The sequence below is a fragment of the Pholcus phalangioides genome, unplaced genomic scaffold (genome assembly GCF_987345545.1).
Source record: "Pholcus phalangioides strain wild (caught in Gottingen) unplaced genomic scaffold, Ppha-v1.0 ptg000011l_1, whole genome shotgun sequence".
In the NCBI taxonomy this organism is placed as follows: domain Eukaryota; kingdom Metazoa; phylum Arthropoda; class Arachnida; order Araneae; family Pholcidae; genus Pholcus; species Pholcus phalangioides.
The window spans coordinates 11617346-11631673 of NW_028301604.1; the positions used below are offsets into that span (position 1 = coordinate 11617346).

The window sequence follows — 14328 nt, forward strand, 5'->3', positions numbered from 1 at the left end:
TTAATTGAGGTGGGAATCCGATATATTGCTGAATATTACAAATGCTGTGGATTGCAATTAATGATTCTGCCAAACCATAAATCGTGTCGTTTTTAAGGTTATTTGGGGGTGTATGTGAACCATTTGGTTTATTAATTTTTCATTTGCTTAGTTTGAGGGTTTAACAAGTAGAGTAGTCATTAAAAACTTCTGTCTGGATGGAAAAAATAATTTTGTGTTTACTACTTCATGATCTTGGATAGTAACATTCATAATTGTGGTGACATTTTGTGTATAGGTGAAACAACAGTTTGCATAGGCGTGTGTCTAATACAAATACAACGCCACAACAGGCAAAATGCCCAACAAGGTGGCTGAGAAAAAGATGCCCATAAAAATATGGATGTTATATATTTCAAAAATACAGCAAATCTAGTCTATTCTAGGTTTGTAGCATTAATTGTCTTCTGTATTTTTTAGGGCATGCAGAGGCAAACAATATGTACGATCAGCAAAGAGCTAGAAATGAGTTTCATTTGTCAAAATCGATTACATTGAACAGTGAAATGTAAACGAATCCCATTAAAAAAAAGATGGACAATGCAGTAAAACCATCCAGTTCACTTTGACTTATTTACATCGGACTGTGTAATTTACGCTGTGCTTTTCGAAGTGGTCTCGAAAGAGCATCATTCATAAAAAACATTGTCTTCATAATTTGCTATGCATTGTCGAAGAGAGTTCATGGACTGGACTTCTGGAAGGCTCCAAAAAATAATATAATTTATATTGTGAGGACAGACAAGAATTATCTGTGGCTCCTAATACCCTGTTTGGCCGAAAATTGTTTTTGTAACAAGTCATTTCTATCATTTTGCTTTCGCTCATGTCAATCTTGAAATAGCTGTTTTTTAAATTTATAAAAAAATTTAAGGATTTTTCTTAATTATGTGATGTCTAAAGAGGCACCCTCCCTGTCCTACTTTTTATAATTTTTTGAGTGGGAGCCCTGAATCCCTCATTCTTATTTTCATTATGGTTGGAAAAAATATTTTTTTTATTAAAAAATGCCTAATGTTTAATCAATATTTTAACTATAAAACCCCTTTCAACATGACTGACTACACATTATTTGAATCCTTTTTAATTGGAAGTATAGTTTTGCTATAATATGGTTTTCAAAAGTTAATTTTACAAATTTCGACCCACAAATTTTGGTTTTGTAGTTTGATCTTGAAAATGGGCTTGCGAATTAGAAATATGGCAAAATCTGTTGGATTTAGAATAGACATTGAAGAAACACTGAAATTCATCTCACAAACGAACACAGACAATGCCATCAGAATTTTAATCAATGAAAACGATCCTAATAAATCTAGAATTTTAATATGTATTTGCGAGGAATATTTAGAATTCTCCAGATTTGCTTCTAAAGCTGTCATAATGAAACAGTGCTGCTTGTCAAATGCATCTCGACTGCTTTCATTAAAGCAATCAGCCTCTATCAATGTCAGGCTCTTGAGAAAACATTTGCATTCACTAGAATCAATCATAAGTAACAGTAAAATACCCCCCCCCCCCCCCCACAGCTACCAAAATAAATTTATTCATATAGCCTAAATGAACTAGGTTTATTTGTAGGTTAGACCAATTCATTCAAAAAAACTTATTTTGCTGCTGGGTTTATATACTTTTTATTACCCTTCAGTAGGAAACCCCTTACTCATGTTAAATTTAACTCACTTTATGCGATTTTGTCTTACACGATTCTTTAACACATGCACCTTTCACATTTTTGCCTATGGAAGATTTTTAACCCTTTGATTGGCAAGCATTGAAATGTCCAGAGGAAAAGAGTTATGCTAAGCAAATGATGCACCTTGGATACCATCACACAAATTGTCAATATGTGAAAAAAAGTATAGGATGTTTTTTTTGCTTTACAGGAAACACTATTGTGAAACCAATTAATCATGTAAAGCAAGGGACGTCTGTATGCCTCTAGGATCAATGCGGGGAATTATGGGATATCTCACCCTGTATACAGTATTAGTTTGGCACACAATTTATAACTTATCATAAGGGGTTTTTTTTTTACAGTGGCCCCGCTTTTACAGTTTTTTTTTGTCTCATAGATGTTCTCAACAGAGGGGTTTCACTATACTGACAAATTAATGAGTTAAACTTGCTATAAATATATTAACAAAGCGAGTCGTAAATTCATATGGTTTCCTGTGAAAAATACACATTCCTCAAATTCAAGCATATTTACTGGATTATTGCAGAAATGATAATCAACCAAATAATTCTATGTAAAAAAAATCACATACCTCAGCTTAAATTTTTTTTTTTTCAGAGGTTGGAATAGAAATATTTTCAAAGATAAATTTTTTTTTTTAAAGATTTAGATGCCAGTAGAGAAAAAAAATTTCTACTAAAACATGAGTAAGCCTGTCTATTCAAGATTTAATTAACTCCTAACGCTAAGAGATTATTTCTCAAAGTGGATCGGTTGTCCAAGTTTTGACTGCTTTCTTTTGCTTCACAATCCTGTATCACTTAGACCCATCTTTCCAGTTCCTGCCTCTGATGAAGGCTTTCATCTTGCCCGCCATTGACAACAGCATACTCTCTATCTGGGCTGTCTTTGAACAGTTAACAAAATTCTGATATGCACCTTTCATATTTTAACCCATGGGAGAGGATTTTTAATGCCTTAACCCTTTGATTGGCAAGCATTGAAATATTTAGGGGAAAACGTTTTAAAAGAGTTATGCTAAGCAAAATGAGGTACCTTAGATACCATTACACATTGTCAATATTGAAAAAATATATATGGGATGTTTTGCTCCACAGGAAACGCTATATGATTTACATAGAATATAAAAATGTCATTTGTGTGTTTTTACCAACTTACTTTATTATTGTTAAAGAAAAAATGCACAGCAGTTTTCCCTCTGCACATGGCATTTCACTCCAGAAATGCAAGGGCTAACAATCGCCATTGCTTGGCTTGTCAACAAATAAGATAATTGTGCCTTTGAGCTATTCTGCTGGTGATTATAGAAACTTCATAAACAACTCGCAAGTAAAAATTGAATTCTTGAGTGTTAATTAAAAACATTAATGCTTGAAACAAACTCAAAATATAAAATGCTTTTACCTGAGAAAATAAAAGAAACTCATGTTGTGCCTGTTACTGAACTGCACCTCATCCACATTCCTCTGAGGAACTTCTAAATTGGTAAGTTTTGGAATATGAACCTGACAAAGTTTGTTTCTGTGTAATGCTTGTTATATTCATGTTGTGCCTGAGAGCAAACACTGTCAAATATATGGTATAAATTCTAAAGTGTAATTTTATATTCAAATACATCATTTGGTCTTATTTTGTCAATAAGCATCCATTCAAGAATTTATAAAACCTTTTCTTTATAGCAAGTGATCTTATTGTGTGAAGAATTTAAAAAGAATCAGTTTTGTCATTTTTTGTTGAAGTCTCCATCAAGAACATAAGCAATATTCTGTACAAAGATTTCAAGTCATAAATTGACTTTTTATTCATACAAAAAATTCAATGTGATAAAATATGATTTAAAAATACACATGAGGAAAGCTTCTTGCTGTTGTATAAGAGGAGAAAATGGACGGATTCTTATGTAATGAAGAAACATCATATGTTGCATATAAAATACTACTGTACAAAATCAATTATTAATGAATACCGAAATTCATTTTCATATATACAGTAAAATTCTCAACATGATACCCCCAATAATAACTATCACTTTCTGGTCCGGGTACCATGTTATATTCCATTTCTAACGATAATTTTGTCATGCAGTAAAACTACAGATTACTAAGATTTTGTGAGGCAAGTGATAATTTGAAGGGGGAAAAAATCTGATTTGATAAATGTCTCTCATAATACGAGCAAAACTTCCAACAAATTTATATTTGAGAACCAGCCATATATTGCAATATGTATACCGAAACCCCCAGCTGATGGTTGTCCATATTAGTGTTCTCTGCTAAGCGTCACATGATCACAACTAAAAACAGATGGTTTGCGTCCTCTCAGTGCAGGCAAGGTACTTTTCCATGCTTGTTTTGTAATTTTAATTCATGAAAGAGAAAAATATATGCATAAAACCTTCAAAAGTTTTAATGAATTTTGTTTGAGCCCATTCATAGCACAATTCCATGAGACTCTTCTTGTGTATTCACACAAGCAGAGATTTCAAAGCCCTTGCTGTTTTCCTTCATTCTGAAAATACTTGAACCTAAAATATAAAATGAGAATCGACCTGCATTTTTTATGTCTGGCATGAGGGAGATGGTTATGAAACAAATCATTTGTTTCGATTATTTCTTATAGGGAAAGTTTACTTTAACATACAAGTGTTTTGGATTACGAGTGCGTTTATGGAACGAATTATGCTTTCAAAATCAAGTTTTACTGTATATGAAAATATAACAAACATCAGTTTTTTAAAACATCTTGTCATGTTTAACAACAAATAAACCTCAAAACGACTGAAATAAAAAAATAAATTGGAAAGAAAATTTTCTAAACAAATTTCAATACAAATATTCGGGGAAATATCTATATTCAAGATTTCTCTCCTTTTTCATTCATATAAAATAGAGATTCTTACCCCACAAAAGAAAAAATAAAATACAATTTTGAATGGACTAAAAGACAACAAAAAACAGTTATGGTTATGACTCTTTTTTTTTTTTTTTGACAAAAAAAGAAATACTACTTAAAAAATGTTAAAATGCATGAAAAAAAAAAAGATAATCTGCGGCTAAGTATAACAGCTCTCTCAAATACCTAAAATGAAAGGAAGACAGAGTTACCAGTTTTCCAAAACTTGGAAATGAGGATATACGCGCATACCCTCAGCAAAATCACGTTTGTAATAGATGGCCTCACTACACCAACAAGAACAATTGTTTTCCAACCAAAATGGAACCACTTTTAATGTGTACTACTTGGGTTCTCGTTTTCTGCAAATTTTGACAGTGATTCATCAAAGCGTGTAAATATGCGAAAAGAATATAAATGATTAAGAGATGTATATGTTTCACTGTAATTATTTTATCCTAAGAAAGAAAAATAATTCCGGTAACCTGATAATGAGGACAAAAGAAATACTCTAGAAATGGTATATTTCTAGAGTTCCATTCTAAATGGAACATTGAGTACATGTTCTTTGCCCCCCCCCCCCCAAAAGTTGAAATGATGGCCCTGAAAAGATAGAAATATCAAAAACATATGAAGACTTTTGGTAACCCTACACATAATTTGCTCACTATTGCTTTATACATTCCATTTTACATTTTTTGAATGATTGGCTCAAAAATGAATAATAGATTAAATGCAGGTTACTACAGGCAGTTTAGCCAAGCCAAATGCAACACACGGTGAATCAATATAATGAAAATTTAAGGTGTTCCTCACCATGACAAATTTCATTGTGTTTTCCCAAATGGGTAGAAACTGATATACCCTATATCTATAAATGAGAGCAGAATTGGATAATTAATATCCACACAATTGAAACCTGTATTTTTTTTATACTTATATATATTATGTATCACATAGATAACAAACTATTTGAAATAGCCTAAACATGATTCATGTCAAAGGTGAAACAAAATATATTTTCCTGTCACAGATTGTTCAAACTATCTAAACATTAACAAACTCAGGCAACTGCCATCACTTTAACACACTAATTTCTCCTTTATAGCATTATAAATTTCCCTGTGCCAAAAATTTACATTCACAATTTTTTTTTTATAAAACATAATAGACAGCATAAAACTTAAGTGTTTTAACTGGTACTAAAACAAATTCTTCTCACCAGGTTAAATGTTAAAAATTACAGCATATTTTCAATACAAAATAAGAGATTTTTAAAAAATTCATCACTATACTTGATTCTCCAAACATATTAATCTGTTTAAAGCAGGGTTGGCAGGTTTTTGACACATGGCAGTTTTTGATGGTTTATGTCACGTCAAAAACCCTCCATCAAAAACCTTTGTCAAAAACCTCAAATATTGCTTTTCGATATAAAAATTCCCATTGGAAATGCACATGTTAATTGCATGTAATGTTTAAAGTGACTCTGTTATACAAAGAATAAATATTTAAAATATGATTCTAAAATAATTTTCTACTCTCGACAGAATTATTTTGGATAATATATATGCTTTTTTCTTATAAAATTTGAATAAAGCATAACATGAACATTGAAGGGAAAACTATGGAACGATTTGACATTCTTTGATTCAAGATGATTCTTGACCTTCCGAAATTTCTTCAACTGCTTATATATGTTTGCATTGATATAAACCGTCTGCTGTACTCTTTTTACAACAGATAAGTGTTTAAAAAAGTTTATTACATCATGTATGTAATGTTGATTTCTGTTATTATTAAATTATCTAGATAACCACTGATACGATAAAACGATACTCTTATTGCACATAACATTGAAATATATCTAGCGATCAAAATACTAAATTGTAGGACTAAAATGTCATTTAATTCGGCAATGCTATCTTGTATATGTCAAACTTGGTTTATTCTTACTTTTGCACTATGATATGGTACATTTACTAGCATTTATAATGCAATGGTTTTCCAATTGAAGCTGTATTAAAACGTGCAAAACAAATGCTTTGGGTATCAAGTCTTGTCAGCTCTGCTTTGGTTGAAAATACTCTTTAATTCTTTAAAGCTCTGTGAATTTATACACCCTGATCTAAGAAATTTTTAGGTGAAAATAAATGAGTTTAATTAGTACATTAACAGATGCTGTGTGAGAATTTTTATATGGAATAAAATTTTGGGCGGATCAGAAAATTTAAAATATCAAAATATATATTTTTCCTCATTAATTATAATTTTGAATATAAAACCCTTTAATCTAAATAAAAGTAAGTATTTTGTTATTTAACATATCTATCAAGTTAACAAAAACTATTCGACATCATTGACAGTATGATTTTGATAGTTTTAATACTGAGTTAGTTTCTGGGGTTAAAAACCTAACCCTGATGCCCTATCATACATATTTTGAATAAGCAGCTCTATTCCACTTAGCAAATTGAACACAGGTAAGGAGTAGCTTAGATAAATAAATCATAAAATTATATTTTATATGTTCTAGACTCTTATGTTGAAAAATTCAAAATTGCAAATTATAATTAATATTTTGTTTTAATTATTGTAATAAATTAATGTTTAAAAAAAAACCATTGTAATATGCCAAAAAGTAAGTTTTTTCATCATGTTGTACACCTATTGTGTTCAAAACATTATCAAAAGGCATTCATTTAGGTTTTTGATGGTTTTCGAAAGTTTTTGATGGTTTAAACCATCTAAACATGTCATTTTTGACATGACACTTGTCATGTCAAAAACCAGTTGTCACTGACGTCAAAAACCCAACCCTGGTTTAAAGTATACACAATGAGTGTAAAAAAAGTGGCAGTTATTAAAGTACATGTAGTTGCATATACTTGACTTGCACCATTGCACCATTGATCGAATTCACAAAAACAGTATGTTGTTTCGTCCCAGTATTGGCTGTAAAGAAATATAAAAAATTGTTAGGAACAACTTCGTAAATGCTTAATAGTACCTTAGTATTTAGCACTGTATATTATAAATATACAATAAAACTATAATATTTATCTGATATAAATTTAATATTATAGTACAGTCGAATCCTGTTTTAACAAATACCATTATAGCAGGGGAAAAAAATCTTGTTTTAACGAACACTTTTCTAATCCCCCAGATAAGTTTACATAGGGGCATTTTTAAATAACCCGGAATTCCTTTATAATAAAGTCATTTTTACGGTCTCTTGGAGTTCATTATAATGGGCTTCGACTGTATATATATATCAGAAGTGGCCAACTTCTTTCTGTTCGCGGGCCAACATAATGGTCAGCTGTAGCATCGCAGGCAGCACCAGCGGTGCAACTTCAGCATATAAGCTGCACCATTATTAATTGAATTAGTTATTAAATTATTTTTGTCACGAAAAATAAGCAGTTTGTTAATCAAGAAATCTGCTGTTGGAACTGATAAATCAAATAATGATCCAAAATTTAATTTTTTTCACTGTACTTTTACTTTGCCGCGAAATGCACAAAATCACTTCACGGGCAAGCTGTTGGTCACCTTAATATATATCATTAAAATTTTTATATGATATATACTAATATATGAATTTAAATTTGTTATAATATAATTCTTTTCCAATAAATATAAAATCGATTATCACCCAGTACAAAAATGTTCAGAATTACCAAAAATGTTATGGTTATTTAAATAAAAAATTTCTTTTTTAGGTAACTCATATACTCATATATAATTCCTGCAACATATAGTTTGAAAATCTATCCTAAAGAGTTTGATCATCCAAACGTCAGAAAAAAAAATTCTTAGATACATTTGAAACTAATTAAACCAAGAAACTTGGAATGGGTTTTAAATAAAAGCAATGAAAAATGTCATGAAGGCATAAAAAAACTTTGTTTTTAACTTCACTAACCAAAAAAGACAGTTTTTAACTTCACTGACCAAAGAAATAAAACTGAAAGCATTAAATGCCTATTGAAGATCATGGCTATCTATCACTGTGGAAGGAAAATAGGCTTATAGCCAGAGCCAATATATCCAAGATATACCAATTATATCCAAGGTATAACAATTATAAAATTAACTTTGTTGAGAAAATGTGGTGCGAAAATCATATACAGTCCATGTTGCTTGATGTGATCATATAAGGACTTGGGGGTTTCTGATAACAATAACTGAATGATAACTACATCTGGAAAAAATCTTGTTTGCAAATACAGTGACCATACATTCCGTTTGATTGTATGGGACATATGGTAAACAGGTGTTGGTAAAATAGGACAACTGTTTTTCTTCCCACATAATTGATCGCAAAATTTTCAATCATTCGATTCTAAAACGAGACTCTCCCCCCCCCCCCGAGTTAAAATCCTGTTTTTTTGGTTGTTATTTAGCCATTGTGAAGTGTTAGAATAGAACCATCTGATGCATAGCATTGAATATATGATAATTTTTTTTAATGTACAATACATCTCATAGATTCCTTCAGAGTCTTTAAAAAATATGAATCTGGCAAACTGATCAAGAACTGAAGGAAAGGACTTTTTTTTCCTTCATACAATTGTCTTCCTTATAAAAAAGCCATTGTAAAAGCAGCTCTACATGGATCACAGACTGATTAAGACGTTAAGTAGGAAAATGTTTATCAACAAGGGAGAGGAGAACACCTAACCTCATACATATCCTTGCAGCCTGATCATGACAACTTACAGGGGAAAAAGTTCAATTAAATTTTAGCTTCAGAAAGCTTCCCATGCTATGATCAGAGATGCCATTGACATGGCCTCCACATACTAGAGCAGGGCCCCTAGGCTGGGATCTTTTGCAGGGGCGCCCCCCCCCCCCCCGACCACTTTCACAGGCCCCTTTATGATGAATTTATAGCGTGAAAAAGCAAAAAAATGGTGAAAATCGTCCTGGGCCCCAGGGCTGGAGCCTTGTCAGCCCACCCCTTGTGGAGGCCATTGATGAGCTATAACATGTCAAATACCCGGAATTTCGGAAAAGGACGAATAAAAATTTTGTTCACACGTCATCCGGGATGCTTTCTTTCCTAGTTCTAAGAAATTGAGAGAAAAACCTCCCCAACTTTTTTTCCCTTTCTTTTCTTTTTACCGTCTATCAGATCGGGCGACCTTGAAAAAGTGGTTTTACTACTTTGTACAATCTACTGTATTGATATAAGTTGTTGAAGAATAAGATGAGGGATATCTAGTTGCTTTCCTGAATGAGGGGACGTGTAATTGTCAAATTTTGGAGTTTTTATTCCCCTGCAGATTTTCTCCCTTCCAGTCACATACTGGAAATTACGGTACTTTCGCAGCTATCTCGCGGCATTCAAAGACAGCGTCTATACGGCGTAACTTCGCCTTGTTCCTACACTATTTCGAATACAAATTTTTTTTAAATCGTAAAGGATTGGAACTCCCGTTCAAATTGTAAAATTTTCCCAAGATCATGGAAAAAAACAAATCTAAAAACTTGACCTTGAATATCCGCAGTTTTGTCATCTAGCTGCTATGTGGTACTCACTGTTTCACATCGCGAAAATCACGGGTGTGTACGTAGAATCGGCTTTTGGAGGGGCACAAAGATCTAAGTTCTTCACAGAAAGTTTGGGTCACTAACACTCAAAAACAATTTTAAATTAACAGATAGTATAAAATAAATTATTTTATTCCAATATTTTAATTCTCTACAAAAATATTTTTAATTTTTTGTCTTCGAGGGGGGAAGAGAAGGCCCCTTATAAACCCCCAAATTTTGCTTTTGGTGAATATCCGGGTTTGGAACCCATTATTGCGCTATGGTTATAGGATAAAAATATGATTTTTTAAGGTTTTCAAATTTTGAGTTGATTATTCCTTTGAAGAAAACTTCTGATTGCCACGGTGATCACATAGACCTACAACACAAATATGTATACATTAAACTTCAAATGCCCACATTACTAGTTTGGAGGATAGATGCAGGGCCGCAACTGGGTGGGACAGGCAGGTCTAGTGTCCCGGACTCTGGAGGGCACCAAATCACTGTGCTTATAACATCATTTGCGACTCTAATAAATGCAGACGGTATACCTTTACTTACTTTTTTATTTCAAGTTGAGAGATTTCATTCTGGACATAAACTGCCAACTTTGGTTGTTGTGCAGCTGGTCTGCAACCATCATATCGGTCAGCAGGAATATCTTTTCGCTGGCCTTTCAGATTTGAAAGACAATCCCTGGTGATGAATGTATCAGCTAAATTGGAGAAATTTCAAAATACATCAACTTTTCAATAAAAGGATAAACATAGTAAAAATTTCTGCATTGTTCACTCTAAAGCCACTACGAGGACCACCTGCCAATTTTAACTAACTGCCTGGCTAGGATTTGATCATTGAATAAATTATTTTTCAACTTGAACAATAGCAGGATTAGTCAGGAATAAGAAAAGGTCTATGTATCAATGGTTGTCAAGTTTTCACCATGTCTCTTGCGTCAGTCACCATGAAGACAGCTTGCCATAGCTTTTCTGAGAAAGGCTGGCAAAATCTCTAGGAGCAATGATGCTCATTTTGAGAACCACTGCCATAAGAAAATATATAAGAATGCTGCTAATTTGAACAAATTGGGACTGGGACCTGTTCAAGTTGGTGGAAAAATTCAAGTTACCAGGGTTCATCTCTTAAATATAATTTTATGAAAGTGGGTTACATGTTAGTTGCAGACCAAACAATTCCATTTCATCCATCTAATCTACATCCTCTCTCTGAATTCACTAACTTAAAGACCAGACACAATCCAGGCTCTGTCCCTCATGGGATGCAAGCCAGTTAGATGCAATGGTTTTTAGGAATTCACTAACTGGTTCATATCACTATTCATGAATAAAAAAACCAGGTTTTTATATACTGTGCCGGGAGATCATTATGCTCTTGGTGGTAACAGGTACTTACAATTTTAAGGATTACTCTGCTTCAGATACTTGCTAATAATAAACAAAAGTTTACGAAGCCTGGCATGTATCTTTTCTGGCATGTTTACCTAGCATGATTTTTCAGTTTGTAATATAAACCCTACCTTAAAAAACATCCTAGTTAACCTGTCCACACCTTGGTGTGCTTTGAATTTTATTTCGATATTGGGATATTTTGTTGAAATTGCATCAATTAACAATATTCTAAAAAATTTTCTAAATATGTAGAGAGGAAGTACAGCACTGGAGATGTCTGGTGTCCTTAATTAAGGAAGCAAAATACAACCACATATTTTAAAACAAAGTTGAAATGAAATTAAAAATTGCTTTATTTATTCACATTAACCCTTTCGCGTACAAACTGCTGGCAATAAATTTGAATGATCTGCATTAGACGTATAGGCAATAAATGTGGTAGCCTTGTTCAATGTTAAAAAAAAATGAAATAGAAGTGGCTTTATTAAAATGCAAAAATATCTCATTAACATATGATTTTTTACAATCTGAAACTTAGACCAAACCTTGACATCATGTTTATAGAAAGAAATGTTACACTGTTAGTCTTAGATTAAATAATTTATGTAAGTCTCGGTATCACTGTATACAACCAACCTCCTTTGCGCTCAATGATTTTCACACATTTGTCATCTTCTCTTGGACATGTTATGGCATGATAAATAAACCACTTTACATAATTTTCATCACATCCAGGTTGAGAACTAATACAACTGTAACACCAGAGCTCACACGATCCTATTGAACAAGAAATCATTTATACAGAAGAAATAAATCAATCGCAAAATTTATCCAATTAGAACAGATTCTCAATAGCTTCCATATTGCTTCATTTAAGTTTATCAAAATAATTCTAAATTAAAAATACATTTCACAAAGGTAAATTAGAAAAATGATAAAATTATTTGCTAGGCTATAAAACAGTATTTTACCTATATACGCTAGAGCACAATAGAATATATAACGAACAATCAACATATTGGTACAAATTTTAGCTCAAAAATTTAAAAACATGTCGGAGATCTCTGCTAAAGTTTCTAAGTTCAGTTGCGATTTAAAAAATTCAATTTCACAATTGGATTTAACTAAATTCAAACAATTAATTATACTTGAACTTCATTTTCCAATTTAAAGAAATTTAAAAAATCACGATGTTTTTATCTTTAAAAACTTTTACTCTAACATACACACCACACCCCTACAACAAACAAATTTGATTCCAATTACACAGGGCCTTCAGCTACCTGGCTGTTCATTCACAACAAATAAAGTTGCAAAAATACTTCGACCATATTTTCTCAAAAAAATACGGGAAAAACGGGATAATGCCAATTGTCACTAAAAAAGAGAAAAATTACTGCGAAGTTCTCAAAAGCCATCGAGTTTATATTACTGGAGGGAGCATCCAGCCGCCGCGACGTCGTCTACATCTAATGCAAGGATACCACGTGATCCGGTGAAAACAAACACGATCTCCCATAGAGATCAATGTTAAAATTGCCGATTTTAACATAGAATTGCGGAAATTTAGTAAGGTTTTCCGCCGCATCAATAATTTTAAAAATTGAATTGAATTCTCGATTTCCGAAATATTGAGTTCGCTTAGAGATACGAAGCCCAGAAAACTAAATATAAATTAATTAGATTGACCCACTTTTGAGGTTGATATCCATGCAATGACATCAATTTCAGCTTTTTATTTATATCTCAAGCACGAAAATGAAAATCAATGTCTTCGTATTGTCTTATATTATCCAATTGCATCAATCCGTATAGTTTAGGATGTTTTGAAATTAATTATGGAATTATTTCTTTATTAATTATTATTTCTTTATTAATTATTATTTCTTTCATTACTTCTGGAGTAATTGCTTTAATCAATTCTGGATTTGTTTAATTCATTATTTCTGAAATTATATTTCATTAACGCTGATATTATTTCTTTTACTAATGCTGGAATTATTTCTTTCATTGATTCTGAAATTATATCTCATTAATTCTGGCATTATCTCTTTCATTAATTCTGGCATTATCTCTTTCATTAATTCTGGCATTATCTCTTTCATTAATTTTGGAAGTATCACTTTTTCATTAATGCTGGAATTATTTCTTTCATTAATTCTAGAATTTTTCTTTCATTAATTTTGGAACTATCTTTTACTTTAATTTTGGAATTACCGCTTTAATTAATTTTTGAATTATCACTTCACTAATGCTGAAATTACTTCTTTCATCGATTTTGGAATTATCTCTTCCATTAATTCTATAATTTTTCTTTCATTAATTTTGAAATTGTCGCTTTTTCTTAATTCTGGAATTATTTCTTTCATTATTAATGCTGAAATTATCGCTTTCATTTATTTTGGAACTGAAATTATCTGTTTCATTAAAACGAATTTTTCTTTCATTTATTCTGGACTCATCTTTCATTAATTCCGAATTATCTTTCATTAATGCTGGAATTATCACTTTCATTAATTTTGGAATTATCACTTTCATTAATTTTGGAATTATAACTTTCATTAATTATGTAATTATCGCTCATTAATTATGTAATTATCGCTCATTAATTCTGGAATTTTCACTTCCATTAATTCTGGAATTATCACTTCCATTAATTTTGAAATTATCAATTTCGTCAATGTTGAAAGTATCTCTCTCATTAATTCTGGAATTATCTTTAATTACTCTCATGAAAGAAAT

General features: G+C 31.6%; 1 protein-coding gene across 1 annotated transcript; it reads right to left on the bottom strand.

Moving 5' to 3' along the window:
* Positions 1-3510: 3510 nt before the first annotated feature.
* Positions 3511-12845, bottom strand: crim (QVR superfamily protein crim). Its single transcript, XM_089239003.1, has 4 exons — positions 12558-12845; positions 12223-12363; positions 10739-10892; positions 3511-7585 (listed from the first exon to the last, which is right to left on the bottom strand). Exons 1-4 carry the CDS (start codon positions 12601-12603, stop codon positions 7408-7410), a joined length of 519 nt encoding a protein of 172 aa, XP_089095129.1. The 5' UTR covers positions 12604-12845; the 3' UTR covers positions 3511-7407.
* Positions 12846-14328: the final 1483 nt, after the last annotated feature.